The following is a 17242-nucleotide window of genomic DNA, read 5'->3' as shown; positions in this document are numbered from 1 at the left end:
TCTGGCTGAGTTGTTGAAGTTCTGAAATCATGAATTAAAGACTTCAAGACAGAAAATCCACTGATTACTGCAGTTCAAACAAACCAGCAACTCAAGCCCTACAATGCAGAGAGAGGTTCAGGGACAATAAAGAGCATCTTTGCCAATTTGACCTTGGAAAATTCCTTCCCATCCCGAAATATGGAGCTCAGTTAGAGCATATCTGCAAGACTCCCAAGGCACTAATGGGAAGGAATTCACTGTAGTAACTCAGGACCCTCCCCATCTACCATCTCTGTCCATTAGAGATATTTGCTATTAGCCATCGCAGTGGGCCACCTGCTACCATAGGCAGTCTCATCATACCACCCCTCCTAATCTTACCAACCTCTGTCTTAGAGCTAGTTAGGGGTTTTAAGGCAATCAGCTTTTGCCTGTCTCAGGGTGGGAACCTTTTTGGGACAGGGGGCCACTGACCCACAGAAATAATAATAATAAAAAAAACATTAAAAATAACTAAGTGAGAAAATGCTGAGGGTAGAGGTCGGGGAGGAGGGTGGATGCAAGAACAGGGTAGGATGAGAGGGCTGGGGAGGGAGGGCATAGGAGCAGGGTGGGGGTGGGAGGGGTCTGGGCAAGAGGAGGGTGTAGGAGCAGGCTGGGGGTGGGGAGCATCTGGGCGATGGAGGGCAGGCAGTACTTACCTCTGCATGCTAATGCCCCCTTGTCCAGCTGAAGAAGCAACAGCATGGAGATAGGCTCCCTGTAGAGGGTTTTCTCTCTTTACTCACAGGCACTAACTCCCCCCACTGCTCTGGTTGGCTGGAATTCTGACCAATCAGAGGAGCGGGAGAAGCCTCTCCAGGCAGCAATGGACTGCTGTTTCCCCAGCTCAGGAAGCAGGAGAAATGGTGGTGACTGTGGTGGAGCCAGGTCCAGCTCCAGTTCGCCTAACTGTGGCCTGCAAGACTCAGGGGATTATGGGGTCTGGCGCAGCAGTGGCATCAGGGGTTGCTTCTCCCCCACACTCATCAAGTGGGAGAGGGAGCTGGCTTGCTATCGCCTTTCTCAGCCCACTGCATGGGGCTTCTCAGCAGCAATAGGAAGTATAGTGCCCCACCCCAGGGTGCTCTGGTTCCCACCACCCATGGAGAAGCTAAGCACAGTGGGCTGGGAGGGCTGTGTGACAGAGGGGACTGCTGGACCACTTCAGCACCTGCTGCCCATGTGTGGAAGGGGAGAGGTGGCAGTGCTTGTAGCCCCGAGGTGCATAGGTTGCTAGGGAGGCTCTGCCTGCTGGCCCTTAACTTGAATACCAGCTCAGCATCCTGCCATCTCTGCCACGTGAGGCCCCCATAGTCCCCTGGGCCTCGTTAGTAGGTAAGGGCACAGGGTGAGGTAGAGAAAAAGGTGGAGGGCTGTGGCCCGCAGCAGGGGGGGTTGCCCCAGGCCCCACACCTGGGGCACTTGGTAGGGGGGTTACCCCAGACTCCACATCCACCTCAGGCTGGTCCTACCTGGCTATGATCACCAGGAAGGTGTGGGGAGAGGCATAATCAAGAGAATAATAGAGAAGAGGGGGAAATAGGAGTCTGGAAATATGGAAAGTTACAACAAACTTCTCCCATTTTTTTGAAGTAAGTGTAGCCCTTTGAATTGGGAGAGTTGCAGGCTGCATCAGCCCCACAGCCCATTCTTTCTTCACTGCAACAAAGGTGATCTTATACTGAGGTACCTCAGTATTAAATTGTAGTGGAGCTAAGACAAGTAATTTTTGCCTCATTGGATTGTATTTACCTCATTGGTTTACCAATGTGAACCCCAGCTGGTGGGGAGATTGCATTAACCCTGACAGAGTACAGTAACGTTAAAGCTGCCTTTGTAGGATTTTTATAGTGAGATTGTTATCCAGAGTTTTTAAAAAAGTTTTTCTTTCAGTGCAGAGATCTCAGATTGCCAAAGGGCTCCCTACCACTTCACTTTGCAGCCCTTCCACAATCCCGCTAGCAGAAGTTTTCTTCTTACATGGACTGTTTTTCCACCTTCATTCATAGTTGTAGTGAGCTAGTGAATGAAGACGATGACTGCCAAAGAGGGCAGCTCAAAGCTCCATTGAACTTCAGATGACAAGAGCCATCTTTGTTCTCCCCTTTCTCAGCTCAGTTCTGCTTGTAAAAGCATTTGGTTAAAATGCAGCCGGGCTGCTGAATAAGACAACTTTTCATTCCATTTCCCATGCTGTAATGGGGCCAGCAGCACACTTTGTCTTGCTTGTAAAAATTCAAACAGGGCTAAACCCAGTGCTCTGACAAACATAATCCAAAGAGGGTATTTATTGCACACAGCCTAGACCACTTTAATTGTTACAGAGATGGGCAGAATTTATTGTCTAGCCCTAGTGCATTCGAGCTGTTCAAGAGATGTCTTCTGCTTTTGAAGCCACAAGAAAAAATGAAATTGTGTGTCTTGTGACACTGGAACAATTTTTATAGAATGTGCTGAGAGCCATTTAATAAAACTGAAGAGACAATAGAAATCACATCAAGCCGGGTGTGCTGCAGCACTCCCAGTTCCAGCATAGCTGTATTATTACTCCAGGCATGTAGATACGAGGCATGCTGAGGTATAGTTAATGGGCTAGGAGCAGTATTTTTATGGTGAATGGCAGAATTTTTGTTTGTTCTGCAGCCCTTTCCCCTGAGAGGGTTACGGAATGAAGTCAATGGGAAGAGAACAGAGTGCTTTTAGAAATAGTCTCCCCCCACCCCAAAAAATCCACATCAGCTCTATATGATTCCACTACCAGCAGTCACCAATTGTACATTCACTGCAATAACGGGGATCCATCTCTTATTAACCTTCAGCCTACAGTTTAGAAACTAAGGGAAATTATGAGACCTCCCCAGCCATCCTGCCCCAACCAAGCATTATATAGTCAGGGGAAATCTGATGTTAAGATTTTTTTCCCTTCCCACTGGAAGAGCTTCCCAACCCACAAGGACTCATCTGCTCAAGGGGGAGTAGGGAACAATTACTCCAAAACAATAGCAGGAGTCATTAACATCTTTCCTAACATAAGGAGCCATGACACAGATGAGTTTCTCAACTCCAAGAAGCCTGCAGTCCTCAATGATCAACCCTACATCTCCTCTTGGGGCTAAGGCAAGCTCCCTCCATGCCCTGGTTCTGTAAGTCTCCCAGAAGTAATCGGCAGGTGCCTATAGTCCCTCGGTGCGTAGGTTGCCAGGGAGGCTCTGCCTGCTGCCCCACCTTCAGTATCAACTCAGCAGCTCCTATTGGCTAGGAGCTCTGACCAGTGGGAGCTGTGGAGGGTGTCACCTGTGGGCATGAGGGAAGCACATCCCCCCCACCCCCACCCAAAGAGCACTGGGACTTTGGAGCTGCTTCCTGGGAGTCATGGCAGACACAGCTGAGAGCCTGTATTCTAAATTTCCTCCTACAACCCAACCCCCTGCTTTAGCCTGGAGTCTCTTTCTGCATTCAAATTCCCTCCTGGATCCTGCACCCACTCACACTGTCTACCCAAGAGCCCCCCTCACAACCAAACTCCCTGCCAGGGCCCATCCACCAACCCTCTTCCCCAGCCTAAGTCTTCCTCCTGCACCCCAAACCCTTCACCCCCACCCTGCACACCAACCCCCAGCTCAACGAGAGTCGGGGACAGCAAACACCTGAAGGAATGAGTAGGAGCAGAGCCTTGGAGAAGGGGCAGGGCAGGAGGGTCCCCAGAAATTTTATAGCAAAATGGAAGTCCTTGGGTTGCTAAAGTTTAAGAACCACTTTGACTAGCAAGTGCTCCATTAGTCAAAGTACTTTACAGGAACAATAAAATGACAATGGAAATAAAAAAGTTAAAATTTTTATTTTGTTAAAGTGTCCAGTCTTACAAGTCTTTCAGAGAAAGCATAGCAGGCTTCAGCACTTCAGGTGCTGTTAGCTGCCTCAACATAATCCAACATACAAGGCTTAACTTGATTTCATGATTCTGACACATTATACCAGGGTACAGGGCACACCAAGCCACAGCTGTGAGAATACTTTTATAATAAGCAGCGTGAAGTGTTTAAGTCCTGAAGTCCTGTCAAAGTTCTTGTCACATAGACCACACAGTTTTCTCTAGACCAGTGTTTCTCAACTTTTTTTTTTTTAAAGTATCCTTTTTAAAAAATATTATGAGTACCACTACTATTGAAAATTGTCAGACAATTTTTTTCTACCATTGCAACACATTTGTTCAAACAACTCAATAGTAACTGGCTCGTTGGAAGAAATTGCCTACAGGCAATAAACTCACCATTGTACTTATAATTGTGCAAAAAGGATTAATAAAAAGATTAGATGACCATAAAATAAGTCCAATTTTTTATTCATAAAAAAGGTTGAGAAACACTGAGTTAAGGTACCCGCCGGAGGAGTTCTGCATACTCCCAGGGGTTCATGTACCCCTCATTGAGAGCCACTGCTCTAAACAAGAGCAATTAGCACAGCTCTCCATTTGTTCAAAGGACGTTTCTGCTCTTTGGCATGGTAGTAGGTGGGGGGAAGCAAAGAAGTGTGCATTTCTACAAATACCATATCCAGCTTTTCTGGCAAGGTAGCTTTACTCCATCTTTACTTGATAGAGCCTCATTTTTAGCTACAGCCACTTGCTATTTCTAAACAGTAAATTAATGGGTTAGATTTCAGAAGTTCTCCAAAACAATATATGTTATCTCCAGCTGCAGCAGCAAACGGAGGGGAGATGAGCATTTCCCAGTGATATTACTTGCCAAATTAATGCTCAACCCCACGTGGATTTTACAGATAGCATCCACTGTCTTTTATCACATCTAGTAATTGTTAAACTGCACTGTTACCAACAAGGCTGCCATGTCCAGAGCATGGCCAAATGTCTCCACACAGTACTAAATGAGACTGACGCCTATGTTAGAAAATTTAAATACTATCTGAAGTCTTCAACATGGTGATGTTACAATTTAAGACATTTGATCATTTTGTTCTTCGGTGAAACAGAGATCATGCCAATATTTTAAGAGATCACTAGTGGAGGAGAACAGAGCCAATAGGAACTGGGTATGTGAATCACACTAGTATGAGTAAACTCATCACTAATCACCCTACTGCCTCTCTAAAGCAGGCACCCCAGCTATTCAAAGATCCTTCCTTCCTTCCTTCCGCAAGAGCACAGAAATCAGTGACTAAATGAGACTTCAAGATATTTATTCACTTAAGTCACTTTCACCAAAAGAGACAGAAGAATCCAATAAGATTTTGGAGCCCCTTTCCTCTATGCCTCATTGGCTACAAAACAAGAAGGTTTTTCAGTTTCCTACTCTCTTCTGTTAGGTCCTTAGTTTTTGTATTGTGTAAGGTTCAGAGACTTAAAGTTACCTTAAAATGTTATCCATGCCCATAAAACATCAAGAGTTTGATTTTGGAATTTACAAATGAGTTAAACAGGGCACAAAACAAGTGGTGGTAAAGACGGTTCTCAGGTGGGATATCCTAGAGGAGTGACAAAGTAGAAATAAACAATGAAGACCATGCAAACCCCAGTGAAACAGTTTAGATTGGAACAAATCTGCTGATCCAACTTTGGGTGGACAGTAACTTAACTGGTAAGTTCAACACAAGACAAAAAGATCACCATGCCAGTGCATTATTTCAGAGCACAGCAAAACGTAATGCACTTAGCAGATTGCACTTTTGATATGTTGGTTGGTGTAAGTTTACTAGATGCAATTTAAACATCAGACCTCTTACTGTAACAGCTAGAATTCAGCTTTCCAAAAAGCTTAAAAACTAGGGTTCCTATTGTGGCATGAGTACTTGGGATATACAGTGGCCCCAAGAACTAGTTCAACTTAATAGTGCTGATAAGAGACATTTAGCTTGAATTCAAGTTGTTTATTAGCTAACCCAAGATAATGGATAATCCAGCTGTACTATTCTAGGAAACTTGTTCAGGTTAAACAGACTGGCGTGGGTCTGGTCAGGGTCTCTTCTTCTTGGTAAAAAGTATCAGAGAGGTAGCAGAGTTAGTCTATCTTCGAAAAAAAAAACAAAACCCACAAGAAGTCCTGTGGCACCTTACAGACGAACAGAAAAGCTCACAAAAGCTTATGCTCCAAAATATCTGTTCATCTATAAGGTGCCACAGGACTTCTTGTTTTTTTGAAAATACAGACTAACTCAGCTACCTCTCCGATACTTGTTACCAGGAAGAAGAGACCCTGACCAGACCCTCACCAGTCTGTTTAACCCGAACAAGTTTCCTAGAATACGAATGCACCAGACTTCTTCTTGTTGTTTTACTATTACTAGAGTTCCTTGAGAAGGCCACCAGGAAGAACAAGATCAACTGGGTTAGCTCACAAACAGAACTTGAATTCAAGCCAAATATCTCCTACCAGCGCTATTGAGTTGAACTGGTATTAACATTTACTTTGTGAAGCTAGATCAAACATAGGCAGGTACTTATAACTCAAACAGCAAGAAATAAAGTTCTAAAAAGAAGGGTGCTTTCAGAAATAGGGCTTCCTTTCAAAAGAACCCCATTTACATGGCTAATTTCAATGTGGTGAGCGGCAGTCATTATGCAAATGAGGTGCTGAATATCCATGTTAGTACCTCATTAGCATTTCAATCTGCTGTATTTCCATACCCCTTCCAAAAGAGTGTGGTGGTGTAGACACAGCCTGTAGGTCTGCCTGAGCTACAACTAAGTAGCTTTGTAAACCTTGGCTGCTGGAGGGTGGATAAGACCCTAATCAAACAGTCCCAAAACTGGTTCAGGGCTCTGTAAAAAAAACAGGAATACCCACCTTCATTCAACATAGAGTCAAAGAGACAGACTTCCTTTCCCATGCAAAAGCTCCCTATTCTGCCCATGAAGAGTTAGTTCAAAGCAGCATTTGCACAGTTTATTGACATAATTCATTTCTGAGTGAGCAGCCTCAAGACCCCGCACTCCTACAGCAGGTTGACCCATCCCCCCCTCCATGTTTACACAGAGCCCTTGCAGATTGGTAATTTCCAATCATCCTAATTATTAGCATCACACTTCTCAACTCCCATTTGATTTCTGATGCAGTACATTCTGAAAGAGACAAAGCTCTTCCTTTCCTCCAATGGCCACACTGCTGTTATAATTTCAAACACACACACTAGTCCTGTTAGAAATGTGAACCTGTCATCCAGAAGGGCCTTTACAGCACCTTCTTCACAGAAGAGAGTCAGAGCCAGGAAAACATGCAAAACAAGAGCAGCTTGTGTCACCCCTTTGGGTTCTTTGATGATGAATGGACTAAGGGAGGCAGACTTTATACCCTTCTGAGAAGCAATTTCTATTAACAAGCTAAGTTCTCCTAGATTTCAATGTAGCTTTATTTAAACATCTGAGCATCAACAATTCCAGAGCCTTGCTGACAGATTGTTTCAGAATTTCTAGTGTGCATATTTTGTATATTACATCTGATGCAGAAAAAGAAGCTGTAGTGTTATTGCCTGGGACATCTTAAGAGAGAGGGTATGTATGCATTGCCTAGCAGGGCTTCAATGGAAGCCTGCCAGGAACCCACAGGGAGCACAATGTACCTTTTCATATGCAGGTACTGCCTACAAATACTACATGTCACAGCAGGCAGTGCTCCAATTATGGAGAATTCAAGTAGCTGGGCAAGGCGGAGCTCTGCGTACTGGACTTGTAGAGTCCATAGGCCTCCTCTTCTACTGAGCATAAGATAGCTTTGGGGGCTGGGGGTGGTGCATGGTAGATATGTAAGCCACATTTTAACCACCCTGATTTGAGGACATGATGATGAGTAGCTATCACGAAGCTCTATCTACCTCTACACATGTAGGAGGAGATTTGATTGAACAGTCATCTGTTAGCCTTGTTTCAGCACTGATTCTTCTCCCCCTCACTAGGGGGCCTCCCCCTCCCAGTGGGCTGAAGACACCTGGTCCATAAAGAGTCTTATACTCTTCCTCAACACTGGAGCAGAAGGAAGAACAGGGTTACCATCCCAAGCACCAAATTCAATCAGCATTAGCCTCTTGTCATGTAGGCCAAGAAATGCAGCATGAGTGGCAGCTGCTAAAAAACTGAACCAAACAAGCAGCTTTGTAGATTGTGCTCATAAAAGATGCTGGCAAAACCTCAACAAAAAATATCCACAGCAGAGCCATGGAGGAAGCTTGCTGAATAGTCCTTTCTGTAACAGGCACTAGCTCCATATTTTGAGTTATACTTAACACTAATAGTGAGTTTGTATTTTTAATGCCCAGTCAAAATTCTCAGGAACAAAAAGTTTAATAGGTAGCTAAAAATCCTTTTTAAAAACTAAAGTCTTGAAGTAACTCACTGCTTCTGGCAGCAATGGAAAGTGCTTTTTACCCAACAATCTCATGCATTGAGCTGCATCCTTCCTGTCACATTCATGCCACATAACTGGAATTCAGTCTATGGACAGCACAAACTAGACAACATCCTGGGACGGCTAATTTAGGCACTACCTCCAGCAATACCAGCTAGGGAAGCAGACCACACAATCTACTCATCAGCACAAAGGACCAGAATCTGAAAAGATTGCAACCTCAAGTTAGCAGATGGAAATGGGGTAAACAAAACAAAACATCCTAAATCCAAGTTGCTCTTTGAGGTAAAATGACTAAGAAAATGCCAGCATGTTAAAAAAAAACAAGAGACAGCTGGGTCATCTCTCTTGCCCTCAAAGAGAAGCCCCAATGGATTAAGTCAGCAAGTAGTGTGGAACGACACCGAGTGTCACAGCAAAGTAACGTTGGCATTTAAAGAAGCTCCCTGAACTCTTGCCCTTTGACTCTAGGACATCCTCAATCCCTGTTGTACATAAGAGCCCAATCTAGGGCAATGCAGCTGTGTAACTGGATCAGCGCAGTTCTCTCCCCTATAGTCAGGGACAGTTACCCTGAACTGAGCTGGCTCCACCAGCAGTTCCGGTTAACTCCATGGCAGCTTTGGCATCATCCCACTTCACATCCTGCAGACCAGCAACAGTTCCTCCTCTTCTTCTGCTCCCACTGTTTGTTGTTGGGGAGCCAACCTGTCTGTGTTGGTCCACACCCTGACCCCAAGCCTCTCCTATCCTGCAGCCAAGGGAGCAAGTGGCTTTGTTCCCAGTCATATTGGTTTTCATGGATCTCCTTAGTTAGTCTGGTGTTGGCGAGGGTGTTTGGGAGATGGAACTGAAATGGAATGGCCTTCTGTTTCCTGTCTAGTTCATCACTGCTTTCCCCTCCCTTCCTGTCAGCAGCTCAGGCTTGCTCTTTGTCCGCCCTCCACAGCCGCTCCTTGACCTCCAGGGGCAGGGTGTTGAATAGGTCCTCTTCCACTACCAGCCCACTGCGTTTTAGCAGAGGGCACTCCCCCAGCTCCACTGGCAGGCACTCCAGGCGGTTCCCCCGCAGCTCTATCTGGGACAGGTTGGTCAGCTCGCCCACCCGAGATGGAAGTGATTGTAGCACATTGTTTCCCAGGTTCAAGGTCCGCAGCTTCCTGCATTGGAAGAGCTCAGGTGGGAGACACTCGATCTGAAAGGAGAAACCAGAGGTACACAAGTGTGACACACGCTCACCTGAGGCAACACAAGCACATGAGCTTAGTCGGACATACAGAACACCATCCTCCAAAGAATCATTTCCCCCACAAAGGCATTTCTGCTTTCTTCCACACTGATGGTTAGGCATGGAACATTTTCCCTAAGATACCATAAAGCTACTGACTTGTCCTCAAGCAGATCAGCTTCTACCATACTATTTACTGTAAGCTACCACATGAAAGTGGCTAGGTCAGAGCCACACACACAAATTACTGACAAGCAGGGAAGATCTGAAAGCCACTCGCATCTGTTCTATCCAGCCATATTCCCATCTGTGTTTCCTTTCTCCATTCCAAGACCCCCAACCATTACTGGTTCTCCTACTTGGGAGTTCAAGTTCTTTACGACAACAGCGCTTTTGTGTCGATATAGCACAGAGCACAGTAAGACTCTGATCCTCATCAGGGTCTCTGGGTGCTAGAATAAAAATAAAATGACAGATCCTCCATTTTTAAATTTTAGCAACTATCCGCTCATGAGAAGTCTATTCCCAACACACAAATCAGGCTATTCCCTAGATGGTTTTCCCAACTATTCAGTTCTGAGTTGCAACACATCTCCAGACTCTAGTCATAATCCAGATTTGTCACCACCTCTTGGTGATTTCCACAGTAACCCTAAGTACTGTGACTGATCATCCCAAGTACTTGAACAGCTCGCCACTAGTTCTACAGCATTAGGACCAGTGTATTTCTCTCTCTCAAATGGATGATTTTCGCTCTGCCAGCTTTCCCTGTGCCCAGGACTTCTCAATTAGCACAGCTTTGTCACTTCCATAAGACTGCCCTACTTTCGCCTTGGAACACCTGAGGTAGAATTTGAGCCTGCTAGTTCTTTCCTCCGCAGAAGGAAATGTAAATCATCTCTTCCCTTTCTAGCTGCTCCAAGGGTAAACAGCCTGCATCCACCAAGGCGAGCCCTGCCTCACACCCATGTTATTTGGCTGGTTGTAACACACAGGGTTCTCTCCCTCCCTCACTTATTTTCTACCACACCAAGTGTGCTATATGGAAACACATGGCTAATGGCCTCCTTCTAGTCCTTCTCTCACTGTAGCTCCTGTCCTGCAAGAACAGTTATGTGCATTGTAACCAACACAGGGACCAGGTCAACTCCTGTGTAGCACATAGGTCCAAGCAATAATTCAGGCGGCCAGTGAGTATGTCCTACAAATATCTGTTCCCTCAGGGCATGCAAGCATTAGTACTTTAATCCCACTGTTATTAGAGAAGGCAACATTCTGCCTCATCCTTGAGCTGTCCTGCTCCAATTATGATGATGCAAACAGTCATCTCCCTTTAAAAGCCCAGCAGAAACAGAGCCAGCAGTTTTATATTCTTCTGATGCCTCAACTATTGACTCTGGATGGGAGTGAAGACCTTGAGTAAATGGAATGGTGGCCGCATTGGATAGGGTGAGTTATGTTCCTAGGAATATTTTACTGAAAGGGAACAGCAAGCTTGTGGTTTGTAAGCATTTATGTAGATATTGAGTCCAAAGAGTCTCAGCCTATCCTTTAAACATAATTGCCCTCTGTTTTAAGTTTAATTATGCTCCAGGCACATCTTCTGCAGTCATTGGCTACAGAGTGTCCTTAAAAAGCAGCCAAAATGCTGAATAACCTAGAGCCCATGGAATAGAAAACAGCAGCTTTATTCAGCTATTGTTAATCGGGACTATCATTCTGTACAAGCTGCAAAATTTAACTCAGTTGTCATAGCTAGTAAGTGGCAGCAGCAAACTTTGCTACAAGAGGGCCTGAGTCCCAGAAAAACTAAGTGGTATTAGCCAGCTCCAGATGTAGCTATTTACTAGGACTGGTGGGTGAGCAGGGGATCCTGGAGATAAAATTCTTATGGTCAAGAAATGCCAGTTTATCAGCACTTGGATTTCCTGCTTCTGTTTACTGTAACTAACCAGGCTTCCCGAGACCAAGAGTAATTGTGGAAACAACCCATCTGCAGGGAACAAGAGCTGATGAGCTGTCTCGCTGGATCTCTGGGAGTCAGAAGGCTGGGCAGGAAAGAGAATACCACATCTCACCTCCATGTTGCATTAGTGTCTTTGGAAGAGCAAGATAGGAGGCTCTGCATTTTATTGGAGAAAAATTATATATGAAAAAAGAGAGAGAGCGCTGCCTCAATCATACTCATTCAGAAGAGATGCTTCACCCCCAGACTGCAGAGGATGGGATGCACAGCTTATATTTACTCTGTGGGACATGGACTTTTGAACTGCCAAAAAATGGCACTGTTCAAAACCCAACTATTTATGCACCTTAAAAATAGAGCCTCAACAGCTTTTTCTACTTTGCTTCATGTGGCATCTAGCAAATGCCAGCTGATGGATGCTACATTGAAGCCTCCTACCCATGAAGGAAAAGGATTTTTATGTTTAAACCTATTGCTGAAGTGAATGGCTATACAATGCGTCACACTTTCCCCAATGCCAGGGGCGGTAGGTTAGCCACGGCTTAATCTGGTGTTGAGAGCGGTTTAACAGACAGGATGGCTTCTTAAACACTGTTTAACTTCATTTTTCTGAAGGCTAGAGATCCAGGTTAATGCAGAAGAGGCACCGCTTGTCTGGTTCCAGGGATGCCATGTCAAATTTAGAAGCAAGGCGGCTACTGAAGAACCACCAAAAGTTAACTGGAGTTTTAGAAACCCCATTTACAATTTAGAATATAGTTGTTTTGCCTCCAGCATTTTCCCTTGTGAAAGACTGAAGGAAGTGTTTTGGTAACAGACAGTATCTTCTTATCAAGATGTATCTAAAGCATCAGGGCCTTGCTGCAGATGTCTCATAAAGGGAGAGGACTTTGCTGCACATGTCCACCTGAATTCACAGTCCTTTGTCAGGGTTGGTTGCTTTTTGTGCAGTTACGCTAGCATACTCCTTTGTTACTTCAGGTGGGAATAAGTAATTAGATGGATTTTTTAAATGGAGCAAAATATTTGTTCTCATCTCTCTGGCAACACAGCCTCCTGGGCTTTGTGGTCAGTAAGAAACAAGCAAAATTCTAACCAAAGTATTTTCAGTTTCTATAAGGCATCAGTGGATCTTCAAATACAGATAGACTAAATGGAGCCTTTAAACAGACATACTTTATAAGCAATTTACAGTATTTTATGTAATGAAGGTTTGCAACTCTAGGGCAATCACTGAATAAGTTATGAAGACTTCCTTTTACTTAACAACATCAGGCAGCATGTCACAATCATGACAAATTTCCAAGTTTTGCCACTCGTAAGCAATTAAGAAGGTCATTAGGACAAAATTCGCTTCCTGATCCCACATTGCAGCAGTCTCTGCTTGCAAGTTACAGAGAAAAAACTGCTGTTGTGTTAAACCAGAGCCAGATGTACATGTTATGGTGACTTCACATTTACTGTAGTCTGAAGATGCATGTGCACTTGTATCAGTCAGTGATTAGTAATGTTAAAGGCCAACACTTTAAATGTTGCAGTGCAGCTGTTCCACTGCAGTGCTTCAATGAAGAAACTACTACACTGATGGGAGAGCATCTACTGTCAGCATAAATTACTCCATCTCCAAGAGAGGCAGCACCAAGTCAACAGGAAAAGCCATCCCAACAACATACACAACTGCGCAGCACCTCAATCTCTTTTGGGCAGCAGCCCAAGCACTCAGCTTATGGGGACACTGCCCCCAAGTGATGTAGTTAAATCAATGCAAGTTTGCTGTGTAGACCTGGCCTGACTTGGCTCACTTCACAAGCTAAGGACAGTGCCCCACTCCAAATATTTCAGCTCTGACTTTGCCTGTGGTACTACACACAAAGGACTTTACTACATGGTAAATAGAGAAAAGGCTACCCAGAATAAGTGTCTGTAATTGTGTAAGACATCAGGACTCAGAATAAGATATGTTAACAGGTGGTTCTAGACAGTGTGCTGTGTGGATAGGAGTAAATCTAATGCAACATGTATGAACAGCAGCTACTGAGGTTGTCATTGACAGAGAAACTGCTGCATGTCTACTGCCAGTCTTTAATTGTTTTTACACTAAGTGGTTTTCATGCAGAGACCAGTTTCCAAAGCACTGTTGCCTGCCCAGTAAGCAATTAATGAGTAATAGTTACCTAAATTTCTAGCGAATTCCTATGGATTATAGATTTAATTATAAGAAAGAGATCAAATTTTATAGCATACTCCACCTCCTTAAAAAGCTCTGTAGAGCTCCACCTTTGTCTATGTTTTGCAATAGAAAATAGGCAGCTAGTTACATCTCATCCCTTTGCTTCCTATGCTGTTCCTTCACAGTTATAGAAAGGATGTGGACACATTGCAGAGGGTTCAGCAGAGGAAAATGAATATGATTAAGGGGCTGGAGCACATGACCTATGAGGAGAGGCTGAGAGATTTGGGCTTACTTAGTTTGCAGAAGAAAAGACTGAAGGGTGATTTGATAGCAGCCTTCAACTTCTTGAAAGGGAGCTCTAAAGACGATGGAGACTGTTCTCAATGGTGACAGATAGCAGAACAAGGAGCAATGGTCTGAAATTACAGAGGGAGAGGTATAGGCTAGATATTAGGAAAAACTATTTCACCAGGAGGGTGGTGAAACACTGGAATGCATTACCTAGAGAGGTGGTGGAAACTCCATCCCTAGAGGTTTTTAAATCCCAGCTTAATGTAGTCCTGCCTGGGATGATTTAGTTGGGGTTGATCCTGCTTTAGGCAGGGGGCTGGACAAGATGACCTCCCAAGGGCTCTCCCAGCCCTAGTATGCTATGATTCTAAGACACTGCATGCCTGATAGTTAAATGTTTCTAGTACACTTCACTCTAAGATTCTTACTGCCTGTTATGCAGCTTTATCTACACTCCCTCCTCACTTACCCTGTTGGCTGTAACAGCCAGGTTCTGCAGGTTCTGCAGTAGTCCAATGTCTGCTGGTATAGAAGTCAAATTATTGTGGCTGAGATCCAAGTAACGCAGCTTCCGGCAATAGAAAAGCTGGGTGGGTATCTTCTCTATCTTATTACGGTTCAGATAAAGGCGCTCCAAGTTGGTGAGGTTACCGATCTGCATGGGGATGTACGCGATATGGTTGTACCACAGTTTAAGGCAAGTGAGACGGTGCAGGTGCTGGAAGCTGATGATCTCCTCAATGGTCTTGAGGTTATTGTCCTTCAAGTCAATCTCCTGGAGGTTGTGGAGACTGAAGATAGAGTGCGGGATGCGTTCCAGGTCACAGCGGATCAGCTCCAGCTCTGTCAGGTTGACCATCTTCTTAAGACTGTTGAGGACAATGAGCTTGGTACCCTCATTGTTGATGGAGAGCTTCTGCAGATGCACCCCAACATCTGTCACCACCTGCGGCAGCTTGGTGAGGTTGCTCTTCAACCGAAGCACCTTGAGCCGCTTCAGTTCCCTCAGTCCATCAATCACAATGTAACGGTTGTTCTCTGCACTCAGGTTCCCTGTCAGGTGGAGCTCCTCCAAGGTCTTTAGGCTATAAATCCACAGAGGGATTTCTTTGATGTCGGTGAACTTGACGTGCAAAGATTTCAAGTTCTCCCTCAAGAAGGCAAGCGCTGGGGCCTCAATTTTGGCAGCTGTGTGGTAAAGCCACAGCTCCTTGAGGCTGGTGAGCTGGGCAATGCTTGGTGGGATAGTAACATCAGGGATGAGCTCCAGTTTCAATACCTCCAGCTCAATAAGGTCAAACACTGTATCAGGAATGCCACTCAGCATGAAGAGATGCAGTTCCAGCTTGTCCTGGGAATTCTTCGTGATCCTCTGGCGTAGCTTCTCCAAGGTCCACTCATTGTTGAGGTTCAACTGCCGTAACTTGTTCTCGCTCACCTCAGACAGAAAGACAGCAAATCGCTTGGAGTACAGGGGGTCGTACTGGTCGATCAGGTGCAGCATGAAAGCAAAGTCGTTCTTGACGTCAGGGATGTCACTGTAGCTGCTCTCCTCCCGGATGGACTCAAAGGAGTATTTCTTGAGGGATCGCCTCAGCATCCACCAGAGGGTGTACATGCAGATCAGGCCATAGAAGATCACCAGGCTAATGTAGAAGGAGGCCAGGATTTTAAAGAGTGTGGCGAGAGGATGAGCACAGCGGTACATGCGGTAACCAGTCAGGCTCTCAATGTCCACCTTGCAGTCAACATCAAAGGTAATGTTGTTGACATAGTAGACTGTGTAGCAGATGATCAGGATGAACTTGATCACCTTGATGATGGTCTGTCTCATGTAGAGGCGATAGACTATGTCTCCTTCCTCCACATGTGTGCGGAACTTTTTCACTTTCTCAAAGAGTGCTTTGGCCTGTTCACCTTCTTTTTTGTCCAAGACACCCGTCTCTGATCGATCAACGATCCCTTGCTCTATCCGCGACTTTGTTCTCTGTAGCATGGGGACAGTGGCTTCCACATCCTCGCTGACCGTGGACGATTTCTTGTCCATGGAGCCATTCATCTTCCCTAAGGCAGGCTTGGGATCACTCTCCTCCACTACTGTCTCAGACAGTGCTCTTGTTGTCCAGGGAGAGTCAAAACACTTCAACAGAATAGACACAAAATGCTCCAGCTTGGAGCTGGTCCGTGGGAACTTGAACCAGAAGTTACTGCAAGCCAAGAAGATCAGCGTGTGTAGTAGCACCAAGTAAGGGAAATACTTGGCAAACCAGTGAAGGCGGTTCTCATAGCACACTGCATCCACATAGTTATACTGGTGCCGATCTAGGTCATATCGGATTCCTGTAGGCCCAGAGTCCTGAGGTGGGACAAGACTAGAGTTATAGTAAGTGGGTTCTGGAGTTGTAGCTGTCCAACCTCTGAAAGTGTCATTACAGGAGTCTTTGGTAACCCATTTGCAGGGCAAGCAGATCATTTTGTCCTGGGTAACCTGAAGTGTCCCTCCAAACACTGCAATCATTAGCATGACTATGGAAATGTAGTCCGTGAAGACATCCCACCATGGTTTCAGGATGCGGTATGCCGGCTGAGTATCAGCAAAATAACGCAGTTCAGTGACAGGAATCATGGTTCACCTAAAAAGGAAGCCACAGGCAGATGTTACTGGAAGAGAACAGTTTGTATTTAACTGAAGATAAACAAAGCAGGAAGGTCAGATTATGTAAGCAAAGTATTTGCTGGCTTTGCACAAAAAACACACACCACGCACCAGACAATTTCAACTCCAAGGCTGAAATAAAATGAAGTTCTATAGTAAGCAAAAGCAGTTAGCTGCTTGGAGGTTTTTATGAAGTCAATATTTAGTCTTAATTCCTGACAAATTGGTAGCCATCACAAGCCATCACAAAATGCATCCTTAACTAGTCTGAAGGATTAAAGACTCTTATCCCTCAAGGTAACAGAGAGGAAGCCGTGCTAGTCTATACACTATCAAAACAAAAAGCAGTCAAGTAGCACTACCCTCAAGGTAGTGAAACATGATCCTGGTGCCTACACATTGACAGGCTGGCATGTAGAGGCTTACACTATTATTGCACCAATTCCACGGCTAAGGACTTCAGTTTCTAGCATGGTCAGCCTGCCACCTTTCAGAAGCACTATGTTCACAAAGCAAGTAGCTACTCATTCTGAAGCCACAAACACACTGG

General features: G+C 45.0%; 2 protein-coding genes across 4 annotated transcripts in view; one reads left to right on the top strand and one right to left on the bottom strand.

Annotated features, from left to right (window-relative positions):
• Positions 1-17242, top strand: part of DOLK (dolichol kinase) — a 62356-nt gene that overhangs the window by 33012 nt on the left and 12102 nt on the right. The window lies entirely within an intron of this gene.
• LRRC8A (leucine rich repeat containing 8 VRAC subunit A) overlaps positions 3846-17242 on the bottom strand; it is a 32400-nt gene continuing 19003 nt past the window's right edge. The window contains exons 3-4 of the mRNA XM_075015637.1: positions 14506-16669; positions 3846-9573 (exon numbers count right to left, since the gene is read on the bottom strand). Of these exons, the coding sequence (XP_074871738.1) occupies positions 9298-9573; positions 14506-16662 (2433 nt within the window). The 5' untranslated portion in view covers positions 16663-16669 and the 3' untranslated portion in view covers positions 3846-9297. The remainder of the gene's footprint in view (positions 9574-14505; positions 16670-17242) is intronic.

Source organism: Carettochelys insculpta, chromosome 21, assembly GCF_033958435.1.
Source record: "Carettochelys insculpta isolate YL-2023 chromosome 21, ASM3395843v1, whole genome shotgun sequence".
NCBI lineage: Eukaryota > Metazoa > Chordata > Testudines > Carettochelyidae > Carettochelys > Carettochelys insculpta.
The sequence above is the reverse complement of the archived record's forward strand: the minus strand, read 5'-3'. Positions and strand labels throughout refer to the sequence as shown.